The sequence below is a fragment of the Puma concolor genome, chromosome A3, assembly GCF_028749965.1.
Source record: "Puma concolor isolate L17-30 chromosome A3, mPumCon1.1.hap2, whole genome shotgun sequence".
NCBI classification, from domain to species: Eukaryota; Metazoa; Chordata; class Mammalia; order Carnivora; family Felidae; genus Puma; species Puma concolor.
In genome coordinates, this window is record NC_141669.1 from 68,608,133 (window position 1) to 68,620,667 (window position 12,535).

The window sequence follows — 12,535 nt, forward strand, 5'->3', positions numbered from 1 at the left end:
TGGAAAGGGCTACTTTCCCTGCTATGTAGGACAACTTTATTTAATGTGAAACTTTTCTGCCCCTGCCCTGCTTGCTATCTCTCAAAAATAAATAAACACTAAAAAAAAAAAAAAAAAGAAGAAAGAAAGAATCTTGATTAGGGGCACCTGGCTGGCTCAGTCAGAAGAGTGTGTGATTCTTTATCTTGGGGTCGTGAATTCAAGCCCCATGTTGGGTGTAGAGATTACTTAAAAATAAAATCTTTAAAAAAAAAAAAAAAGAAAAAATAATCTTCATTAGAATCAAGATCAATTCTACATGAGTTAATCTTATACATTTTAAAAAACTACAGTTCTTTTTTCTTTCATGTGTATTTTGAGAGAGAGAGAACGCACAAGTGAGCAGAGGAGGGACAGAGAGAGAGACAGAATCCCAAGGTGGCTCTGCGCTGTCAGCACAGAGCTGGACACAGGGCTCCATCTCACGAACCATGAGATCATGACCTGAGCCAAGATCAAGAGTTGGATGCTTAACCTACTGAGCCACCCAGGTGCCCCTAAAAAACTATAATTCTAAAAGTCATTTCAAGCACTAAACTTTCATTATATATATGGTTGTGTTAATTTGTAATATCAGAATGGCCATCTATCTTTTTTTCAAGTTTCACTGTAAGATTAATACAAAGTGAGTGAATGACAGACTACATTTTGTCATTTCGTGGATGTGATTGGTACATTGTAAGTTGTGCTTTTTTTAGCGGAATGTTTTTTTCATTCTAGTAAAATGCATTTATTCAAAAAAGAAGTATAGTACATTATAATTCTAAGGAAATTTTTATATTAAAAATGCCAGTCTTTTTGATTTAAATTGGAAAGGGTCTTATATAATACCTGAACAAGGAAATTCACAATCAAGGTTGAAATCTTGTCTATATTACCATATATTTCTAATTATACATTATTTTAAGATTATATATTCTAAACCATGGTTACAGAATTACTGTACAGAAATATATTGAAGGTATTATCTTTTGGTTTAATTCTCTACAACTTGAAAATAGAATTGTGACATGAAATGACACAATTATTTTTACTCTGAAAATAACAAGCTCTGAACTTCATCCTTCATTGTACTTTTCTAAAGAACTCACTTCTCATGAGCAAGTGTTCAATATTATTTAGCTAGGAAACCATTATATTATTAAAACTTGAATTTTTCTTTAACTCTATCCCAGTATTTTAAATATTTATGTGTTTTAGGATATGTGCAATTAAACCACACATTTGATCATAGCTTGAATAATACAACATTAAAAATAAATAAGATCTTCAAGTAAACAAACATGTTTCCAAATCATATTGCCAGTGTACATGAACCTATTCTCTGAAGACTAAAAGCTCTGCTTGTTTGAAAAAGTCAATGATTAGGTCTTTATAAGCAATTGAGGTTCTGTTTTCCTTCTAAACGTTCCTTTACTAATTTTTCCAAAGAGAAAAGATGCTCATCTGCATCTTCTGGCACAATGTTCCTAATAGAATTTGCAAGTTCAAAAAGATATTCTGTATTTTTTCCACTTGGACCAGCTGCATTAAAAATTTGTTCAGCAATGTCTTCCAGAGGTGCAGGACCAAGATAATTAGGATTATCACATGTTCCAATATATAGCAACACACTAAATGGTTTTGTTGTGGGATCTTTTGGATAAAAAATGACTGTTGTGGTCCTGTAGCCTCCTTTCTCTCTGAAGTCAAGGTATGCTTTTACTTCTTCTTCCTTTCCTACTGGCAGTCTGTAAGCAACACCCCATACACAACCCTGTTGAAAAATGAAAAGAACGTATTATTTAGAATTTACAGGGCTAAAATAGGTGAAGATATGTTATGCTCTAAGAAAATAGCTGTATGTTCTTAGAAGTCAGTGTAGTTTTGATTCACTTAAAGTGCACTGAGGGGTGCTTGGGTGGCTCCATGGTTAAGCATCCAACTTCGGCTCAGGTCATGACCTTACGGTTTGGCCCCACATTGGGCTCCGTGCTGAGCGCCCAGAGCCTGCTTTGGATTCTGTGTCTCCCTCTCTGCCCCTCCACTGCTCACACACTGTCTGTCTATCTCTCTCTCTCTCAAAAATAAACATTAATTTTTTTTTTTTTTAAAGCGCACTGGGAGGTACAAACTAAACAATAAAGGAAATCAGCATTTTAAATTCTTCAGTCTGAATAAGTAATTTCTTGCACACTAGGATATTTAACATTGTTTAAGTTTTAAAAATCGTATCTTTTAACTAGTGGGACTGAAAAAAAATCAGGTGTTCATTTGGTCATTAAACACAGTTCTAAAGTTTTAAATCCTTAAACATTTCACTGATGGTACAGGACGGTAGTTTCCAAACTGCTTTATGGAGTGTTGTAGCCACTTGGGAGCCTACCTTTGGGGATGTAAGTGCTGGGTGCTATCTGGGAGGGCTTTGATACACCAACTTACTTTAGCTAAAACTGAGCGTCACTTATCTTTTTACCGGCTGTTTCCTTATTTACAGAAAGGGTTCTTTGTTTTAAAAGGTCTGTAAGAAAGCAATCAACTACTGAAGGCCATAGCAAGTTCATTTTCTTCATTTTTTCACTGCAGGAGCTTTCAAATATCCTTTGTAAATAATTCCATGCAGAATACTAAATGGCAGTCTCTTTTGTTGAGAGCCCATGAAAAAAGTGTCAGTAAAAACCTGGCTGCAGAGGTTTTTTGGTTTGTTTTTTAGTGTTAATAAAATACCTGATATAAACAGGATTTATTTATAGTTTGTAGTTATAGATTATCTAGTTTTTTCACAACCTTTAATTACTAGCTTTAATTATTAAACTCTAGGTTGCAAAGTATCTTCTTGAGTGAATTTTTTTTTAATGTTTATTTTTGAGAGAGTGCAAGCTTGGAAGGGTCAGAGAGAGGGGGACAGAGGATCTGAGGTGGGCTCTGCACTGACAGGCTGACAGCTAGCCCACTGTGGGGTTCGAACTCGGGAACGGTGAGATCATAACCTGAGCCGAAGTTGGATGCTCAACCAACTGAGCCATCCGGTGCCCGGTTCTTGAGTGAGTTTAACATTCTGTAGAAACAAAGTGCTGTTTATTGACTTTAATTAAGAGTTACAGTTACCAGTTTGAGGCCATTTTTATAGATGCTTTTCCTAATGTAAATTAGGAAAGCATTTCATTATTTCACCATTATTCATTTCCTGTTGATAGCTGCTTGACTTTTGTATATCAGAGTCATTTCCAAAGTTAAATTTTTACCTTCACACTATGAACGTCTGAATCTATACCTCAATGAAATGATTGAAAATATTTAAGAAACAGAGGACTATCAGGTAAATACGTTTTCTAGTGCCCCAAACCTGTTTAAAAACCTGTTGTGCTACTAAAAAATTAGGCAAGAAAGAAAGTGGTAACTCCTGACAGGGATTTTTGCTGAGAATAGTATACTCCTAGCAAATACGAGAGTTTCAATGGTTCCACTTGATGTGGCAAGTATGGCCAAGTGTGCCTCAGTGGCAGTATGGCTGTCTGAGGCCTAGCGCCATTAATGCCAAATTCTTAGTCAATAAACTCAAGAAAAAAAAAAAAAAGACTACATGCCATTTGGTTTTATTTTGCTGTCTACCGGGCATTCTGCATTCCAGCTTTTCCCAACAGTTAAAAAGAAACACAATAAATACAGAGAGGAATTCTAGACCTACTGTTCAAGCTGTCTGTGATGACTGTTAATAAAATTCCATTGATTATTAAAACTGAGAAACATCTCAACATTTTGTATGATTAAAGACTACACAAAAAAAGAACAATAATACCATACCCCAGGATCTTCAACAAGAGTCACAACTCTTCCAGGCTGTTTTAAAAAAAGTAAAAAAAAAAAAAATTTTTTTTTCTGAATCAAAGTTTATCAACTAACTGAGCATTACCAATTTATTGTTGACATGGAATATTTTAATTGTTCATACTAAACACCTCCATAAAGTACTCATTTTTATGATAAATTTTCAAGTGAATTAAGAATATACATTATCCAAAGTATCTTGACTTTTCTAAAAGATTCCCTTCAATTTATGTATATTAGCTATATTATATTCACTTAAAAAAATGGATATATTAAAAAAAATACCTGTGACTAAGGCTCATGTAAAATGAAAGACGAAGAAGCAATTATAAAAGTTCTGATCAGATCGCTATAGTTTTATTAGGGAACAAAACATGCTCTTCCAGAGTGCTTTCCTATAATAGGGAAGTGGCCCTCAAACTTTAGTGTAGATCACAATTACATGGAGGGTTGATAAACACACTGCTTGTGTACAGTCCCAGAGTTAATGATCCTGTAGATTTAGAGCTGTTTGAGAATTTGCCTTTTTTTTTTTTTTTTTAAAGTACACTTCCTACCTGGTGCCAAAGGCTATGTATCTACTGACATGTTAGCATCATTGGTGAGAATGCTGAATTCTAAGCCACATTTTAACATATTTATTTGCCCATTGTCTGACACACAGGGAGCATAAATAATTCAGGTATTTGTGTCATCTTCATTGCTATTTCCTTCTGGTCTTTGTCCATTTGTATAGACAATTTGTAATCACGGAAAACATGGGATTTGGGATTATGTTTCTTATTTAATTTAATTACATTTTCCTGTTAGTCTTATCATACGTTTTAATAGTTGCATAATATCGTATCATCAATGAGCTATAATTTAAACATTCCTGTGTTGGGCATTTCAATTTCACCTTTTTTCTATTTAAGATAATGCTATAATGAGGACACATATCTTGGTGTGGGTTATGTAGGCACTTCCATATTACTTTCAATTTCAAGATGAATTAGGAGCTATTTATTGACTACTTAGTGTGTGTTGTAGAGAAGATAAAACCTTAATTCTTGCTTTCAAGAGTTTATATTATAATTCTGGAACACAAACTTAACACATGAAACAGGTAGAGAACACTTAAGGGCTAAGATGTATGGTATGAAGGCAATTAAGAATTTTGAGTCTTGGGTGGTCAGAAAGGAAAACAAAATTCTGGCAAAAGGGCATGATTTACAAGTGCAGGCCTAGAGGCAAGACTACACCAGGCTAAATGTTTGACTAGCAGAGGGCCCCACCTGGAGAGATGATTCAGAAAGAAAATTGGAGAAATAGGATAGTCAGATTTGAAGAGCCAGAGTGGAGGTGAAATTAGGGGACAATGGAAAATAAGAAGCCACTGAAATTTGGGAGAAATAGGAAATTAGGAGCTACTGCAGCACTTGACTAGTAGCTGACTGGCATGATAAAAGGTGTTTGGGGAAGATGAGTGGTAAAGTGTATAGTATGGTTAGAGTGGGAAGAAGGTAGACCCTGAGTAAGAAATGTTCGTGGTCCTGGTGACAAGTTCTGCACTCCACCTTTCCTTGTCTCCCCTTGTATCCAGCAGTCACCAATTACTGGTAACTGTCTATTGAATCTTTTTCTGTATGTTGTTCCTCTGTATCCTTCATTTGCTTCCTTAGGGACCTTGTTGCCTGCCTCTAGTTTTGTTTACCTCTAGTCTATTCTCTACTTGGCAGAAGAATGACTTTCTAGTGCAAAAATTGGGTCACTCACTCCTGTGCTTTGAATTTTTTCAGGGTTTAAAAATTCTACAGGATAAAACTAAAAGTTCTCAGCATGATTTAACTACAACCCTTATTTCTTACCACTTTTTCCCTCAATCTGTACTGATTTATTTGTAACTTTAACAAACATTCGTATCTTTGGATATACCAGTGCTCAGTATAGAATGCCCTTCCTTGCTTTTCTGTCTCTGGGATATCCTCCTGCACTACATCCATAAAGGCTTGGCTGACTCCTCAGGTGACTTTGCAGCACATTTTTCTCCTAAACTGTGATTTTCCCTTTTATTCACTTCCCTGTGGCACTTGTCAGGTATTGTTTGCATAGCTGTCTCCTAAGTGCTCAGTAGTAATTGTTGAAAGGGGAAGGAGTGGTAGAAAAGTCCTGGACTTAGGTGGTGGCAGCTGAAACAGAAAACAAGAGTACATAGGGACTCATTTTAAGGGGATATAAAGGACTCCCTGTGACAGCTTATGGAACAGATATGGACTTTTGGCACTACTGAAAATTTACTTGGAAACATTTTCTAAAATTTATGTTCTTAGTCTCTAAAATACATATATATTATTGAGAAACAATGTATATTTGTAAGTCACATGAAAGGCTTTTGGGGGGACTGAAACTAAAGCAGGGGTCTTTCAAGCTGAATGGGTTGGAGGATATTGTGAAATGAGTCATTATAGATGCTTTCATTGAGTAATGAGTAATTTTTCTGATCTAGGTCTAGAAGAGTTAGAGATTTAGTAAATGTTCATGATTATCTCGTGTTAAAATGTTTCTTTTTGAAATTGAAATATATTCTCTCTGCTGTGAAAACTTTTTCACATTTAAATAAATCCTTAATTTGGGTGAGACAGTGCCAGTTTTTTTATATATAAATGAGATGCTTAATAAAACTTAGGAAGAAATTAAAGTTTAATGAAGCTAAAAAGAAACCATAATTGAAGTAGGTTTGGTATTTTTCCCACAAATGTCACATCGCAGTATGTGGAAATGAGCCTAACATTTGTTTAATAATATCACATTTCATATGTAATGATGACTAACTTACTAGGAGCATATGTTGCTATAAAAAACATAGTCCTATAAAACATCCACATCATTCTTCTAATTTGCTGGATATCTTTGTAGCCTTTTGTATTTATATAAGGCTGGTGATCCATTGTAATAAAAAATATTAAAATAATATTCTTTCCAGTTTTAACAAAATAGTATACTTAAAAAAATAGAGTTTCCTTTAATTTTCTATGATGTATTCTTTAACAAAAAGTAAGTGTAAAACTATTAGCCATTGCAGTCCCCTTGTACCCCAACTTACCTGCCCTATATTTTAGTAAATTTAAGTAAAAAGATACTGGCTTTTATAGCTCCTTTCTTTTTTAAAGAATCATGAGCTGTTGTATTGACTTGACAACTTCTTATTGTTCTGTTCCAACAGTGTACATATCTCAATATGCTATATAACAAACATATATGTTTTGATTGAAACTAGAATAGTAAAATATGCTATCAAAACATTTGTAAGCATTTAATACTTCGTCATTAAAATTGGAGCCTTTCTTTCTTCAGAATAGAAATTTTAAGTGTTCGTATCTGACAACTCAAAAGGCATTTTACTTCACTTAGAAGTTTTATTTAACTCTTTAAAGTCTTAAACATTGTTTTATAATATATATATTTTTTAAGATTTTATTTTTAAGTAATCTCTACACCCAGTGTGGGGCTTGAACTTAAAACCCTGAGATCCAGTTGCATGCTCTACCGACTGAGCCAGCCAGGCACCCCTCTTTTATAATAGTCTAGAAGAAATTTTGGACATGAAGCTCCTGTTGGCTTACAAATGTGCATTTGCCCTAAGTCACTACCGTTTTCCAGTCATTTGCCTACCATATTGTGTAGCTCTGAGTACTTTAGAGAACATACAAACAATAAAAAATTTTGTGCACTTCCAAAAGTTAGGTTAAGTAAACCAAGTACAGTATTTAAGTTATCCAAATTGTTACCCACAATCTTGTTTTCCTTGTGGATTGGTTGTTTTGCAGCCAATACAAGGCTGAGCTGCTACTAGTTTTCTAGTATACATATATTGGGATGAAAGTCTTCTAATGACTGAAAAATAGATCAAGGAACTTATATTTCACATTTATAATTTAGAGGAGAAACGTGGAGAAATAAAGATTAAAATAATGCTGGACACAGTAATGGGCACTGTGTTACTCAAGTAACAAACCGAGAACTCAAATATTTAACTTCGCCGATACCTGACAACCAAAGTAAGTGATCACGGTAAGCTCCTTAACAACCGGAGATAATTTTGGAAACTAGTTCCTTTGTGACCTTAGATGTCATAAAATAAAACCTTTGGAAATAATATGCTTGTTTAAACTTAAACCAATGAAAGTCTGCCAGAATGCAGAAATGCCAACAAATTTAATTGCTAAAAAGCTAAAGCTGAATGTGCAGGTTGATTTTAGTATTCAAGTCCGTGGTGAAACGGAGATTGATTTTCCCGCCGTTTTTTTTTTTTTTTTTTTTTTTTGAATGGCAGAGGTCGCTCACAGATGGGGCTTCCTGCCAGCCCATCAGCCTCGGGCGAGCTTGTGTGCCTTTGCCCCTGTTTCTTGCTTTCCCAAGAAACTAACCATCAGCGTCTCAAGAGGCTTCGGAAGTAGTGCCCTTGGTTTGGGAGAGAAGTAGAGGGCAGGTGGAGAGAAAGGTGCACAGATGTAACAGCAATATTCCTAACTTTCTTGCTCGGTCATCGTAAATGTTGGGGTGGAGGTCCAGCAGAGTTGGACCGCGAGTTGGGTGGGAAGCGGCGCTCCGAAGGCAGTTAAGGGTGGGGGGCTGACTGGCGCCTCACCTTGCCCGGGACCCCGCGGTGGTCGGTGCTCCCCTGCCAGAAGCGCCTGTTGTAGCCTGTGATGTATCCAACCAACTTGTCCTGATAGGGGAAGTCCACTTTCCAGATCAGGGACCCGTAACCAAAAACCCACATCCTTTCCCTTGCTCTTCCGCTGTGACGGCGGTCGACCCTCAGCTCTGGTCTCTGCGGTGCCGGCACCAGCGGGAACTGCAGCCTCGCAGACGCTAGTAACCGGCTGCGAGGGCGCAGGCGCAATGGCCGCGCTGCGCAAAGCACACTGGGACGTGTAGTTCGAGGGATGTATTCCGACTTCGTCGGTCAACGTTATTCTGTTTCCTTGCTTGGGGTATCAAGAACGATTGACCTTCGGTTCGCTAAGCAGTGGGTTCTTTTTCAGCCTCTGTAAGTCACCCTAACCTCCTGTTGCGCATGTGCACTGGACTACAATACCCACAATCCCTTTATAGGCTTTGTGGCTCAGAGGTTGTAACTGTGTGCTGTTTTCGAACGCTTTCAAGGAGAAACGGAAGGGCAGAGTCGCGCCTGGTGTCGCGGCCGGTGTGGTGTAGATAACGGGGAAGAGACATACAGGAACCGCGGTTGTGTCACGTAGGAAGACATTTTGTTCTGCTTTGGAATTGGGTTTTTGTCCATTTAACAGCAGCCAGAGGAGCGCAAGTTGTGAATGCCGTATTTGACTTTACACCTAAGAAACTCACCTTTCTCATAAAAGCGGGAAGTTTACGAGAGAAGTTTTACGCCTGCGGAAGAGCTACTAGTGCTTCAGCTCATATCAATTTTACGCGCTAAACGACCTTATTTATCTTTAGCATTATCAGCAGCTCAGAAAAGAATAGGCGAAGGTTTTTGCCTTATGTACAGGCTGTAGAAGCGATATGTGGAACCTGAAATTGTGTACAGAATTTGGGTTCTGTGCATTCTGGGGAGAAGCTTTATAGCTTTCGTGAGTTTTTCCAACAGGTGAAGATCCTAAAAAAATGTTAAGGTCTGCAGCCTAGCGCCACTACTCCAAAATATTGTTTAGGAGGCGCACTCAGACTATCATGCTGTGTTTCTGTATGTGAAAATAGAAGCCTTAGCAAATCCTTGTTTCTTGAGATTTTTTTTTTAATGTTTATTTTTTGAGAGAGAAGAGCGAGCGTGTGGGGGAGCCGCAGAGAGAGAGAGAGGGAGACACATAATCAGAAGCAGGCTCCATGCTGTCAGCACAGAGCTGGAAGCCGGGCTAGAACCCACAAACTGCGCTATCATGACCTTAGCTGAAGTCAGATAGTTCACCAGCTGAACCACCCAGTCACCCCTTTCTTGAGGATTTCTATTTCATCGTCCTTAGCTATATAAAAGAATACTAAGACACCCAGGTTCAGAGTATTATTTGAAGTGTTAAGAAACCAGCAAGAAACTGCTACAAAGAAAAACATTTTAAGAATAACCAGGCCTTAGGGTACCTGGGTGGCTCAGTAGGTTAAGCTTTTGATTTCAGCTCTGGTCTTGATCTCCAGGTTGGTGAGTTCCAGCCCCGCCTTTGGCTCTGTGCTGACTGCTCAGTCTGGAGGCTGCTTTGGATTCTGTGTCTCCCTTTCTCTCTGCCCCTCCCTCCCCTTCTCACAGTCTGTCTGTCTCTCTCTCTCTCTCTCTCTCTCTCGCAAAAAAGAAACATTAAAAAATTTTTTATATAAAAAAAACATTAAAGAATAACCAGGTCTTTTTATATATTCTCCAAGATTAAGTGTCACATCGCTTGGGATGCAGAAAATTTTGAAAAAAAGTATCTGACCATTCATATACTTGCCATGTGGATCCAAAAATTGACATTTTGCCACAATTACTTTATTTCTTTTTTCTCTATATATGCTTTTTAATCTAAAACATTTAAAGTAAGTTGCATTTGTTACTTTTCATTGCTATGTACTTAAAGAATAAGGACTTTCTCCTAATAACCATAATGCCATTTCTAAGGAAATTAGCAGAATTACATAATCAAATATCTATTACATACTCAGATTTCCTTGTCTCATAATTGCTTTCTGTAGCTGATACTAATTTTTTTTTTTAATTCTTTAGAAAGAGAGAGAAAGAGAACATGAGCTAGGGAGAGGGGTGGGCGGAGGAAGAGAGAGAGAGAGAGAGAGAGAGAAAGAGAATCCCAAACTGGCTCCACACTCAGCACAGAGCCCCGACGAGGGGCTCAATCCTGCAACCCTGGGATCTAGACCTGAGCTGAAATCAGGAGTCAGACTCTCAACCGAGTGAGCCACCCAGACACCCCTGTAGCTGATACTTTGATATTTTTTTCACCATCCAGGATCCAGTTGAGGTTTTTGGTTGTTTGACTTTATGCTTTTATTTAGTCAAGAGCATAGGAAAATTTCTGTAAAAGGAGATTTTACATACAGTTGATGCATGTGAACTAGTTGGTATTAAGGTTTGAGGGGAATGGTGATAGTACATTTCTTTTTACTTCTTCCCTTTAGAAGCTCAAAGATACTACCCAGTTCTGATATTTTTTCAGGTTATTTCCTGTTAATCTAGATCCATTAACAACATTTGTAATTATGAGGAAGGCCAGTAAGATTCGGAAAGGGATTCATACTTGTTTTCACTTGAATGCTATTTTTTAATGTCTTTGGAGGAATATTCTTATGCATGTGCTTGTGTTTTTCCTACATAGAAAGAATTTTTTCTTGTATCAGATGAATATGCTTATAAATTGCCATAAATTGTGTAGTCTGTTCTTTTTTTGTGAAATTTGGATATAATGGCCTTAGCTGGAAGTTAGCATTGATGAGGGAGCATAAGGCAAGCTAAGGGCCAAGCACAAGCTAGCACTACCCCCCTGCCCCCAAATATGTGATATCCCTCAGGCACTCTTGGCTGCCCAAAAACAAAGGAAAAAAACAAATGGTTAACTGATAGAGATCACAGTCATACAGGACTTGGGTCTCCATCAGTTTACAAATACCTTGGTACAATTACAAAAAGGGGGCAATTTTATCAATAGCCTGAAGTCCAGGAACTCCCTACTATCATAATGTTAATGCTTTGTTAGAGGGAAAAGCAATCTTAGTTTGACAATAGCTAGGCCTCCATGGATTTTGTGAGTCTTTAGAATATGAAAATCCCATTGGAAACTTCCCCTTGACTTTACTTCCCACACACAACTCCCAGGTATATAACCAGTCACTCTTCACAACCCCAGTGCAGCTCTTTCTGCCCACAGCTCTGTCCCTGTGTTTTAGTAAAATCACCTTTTTGCACTGAAGTTGTCTTCAAGAATTTTTTCTTGGCCGTCCGCTCTGAACCCCCACCATCACCACTAAACCTCATCAGCATGGTTCAACAAAATGTAGCCTGGCATTCAAAGTTCTCCATAGTTTGGCCTTCAGCTACCTCTGTGTGAGAAGTAAGTGAGATGATTCATTTTCAGAAATGTCAAATAAAAGTTGTGCTGTTTAGTTAACAATAGGTTCACAACTTACTGGAATTATGTATGATTTCTCCCCCCACCCCCCCTCAAGGAGTCCCAAACCCTTAGACCCTTCACTTCCTGGTTCTTCCCATTTACATTTCTGGGGCTTATTTTTACAGGCTTTGCAAAGAGTACAAGCCAAAGAACTGAAGTCTCTGTGCCTCACCTAAAGAAATGTACATTTGTTCCAATCAGATTACTTTTTTTTTTAAAAGGCTTTATTTATTTATTTATTTATTTATTTATTTAACAATTTAACATATACCATGGTGTGAATTTAAGGTGTACAATGTATTAGTTTGATACATTTCTATATTTTAATATGATTCTTGTTATAGCAGTATTTATCACATTATACAATTATAATACCATATTGTCTGGATTCATTATACTGTTCATTAGATCTCTATGGCTAATTTATTCATTGCAAGTTTGTACCCTTAGACAACATCAATTTTATTACCCACGCCCTCCCTGGAAACCACTATTTTATTCTGTTTTTTCCAAATTTGGCTTTTTTAGATTCCACATAAAACTGGTATCATATAGTACTTGCCTTTCTCTTTCTG

General features: G+C 37.2%; 2 protein-coding genes across 5 annotated transcripts in view; one reads left to right on the forward strand and one right to left on the reverse strand.

Moving 5' to 3' along the window:
• The window catches only part of ASB3 (ankyrin repeat and SOCS box containing 3), a 116,476-nt gene that overhangs the window by 15,731 nt on the left and 88,210 nt on the right, over positions 1-12,535 (forward strand). Inside the window, exon 1 of one of the 4 annotated variants that reach the window (XM_086701115.1) lies at positions 10,987-11,900. The exons of the other annotated variants lie outside the window; for them this stretch is intronic. The gene's annotated coding sequence lies outside the window, so the exon portion shown is untranslated. Of the gene's footprint in view, positions 1-10,986; positions 11,901-12,535 lie in introns of those variants that run through there. 4 annotated transcript variants of the gene reach the window in all.
• Positions 795-8,746, reverse strand: CHAC2 (ChaC glutathione specific gamma-glutamylcyclotransferase 2). The gene is made up of 3 exons (XM_025932518.2): positions 8,474-8,746; positions 3,823-3,858; positions 795-1,795 (listed from the first exon to the last, which is right to left on the reverse strand). Exons 1-3 carry the CDS (start codon positions 8,606-8,608, stop codon positions 1,412-1,414), a joined length of 555 nt encoding a protein of 184 aa, XP_025788303.1. The 5' UTR covers positions 8,609-8,746; the 3' UTR covers positions 795-1,411.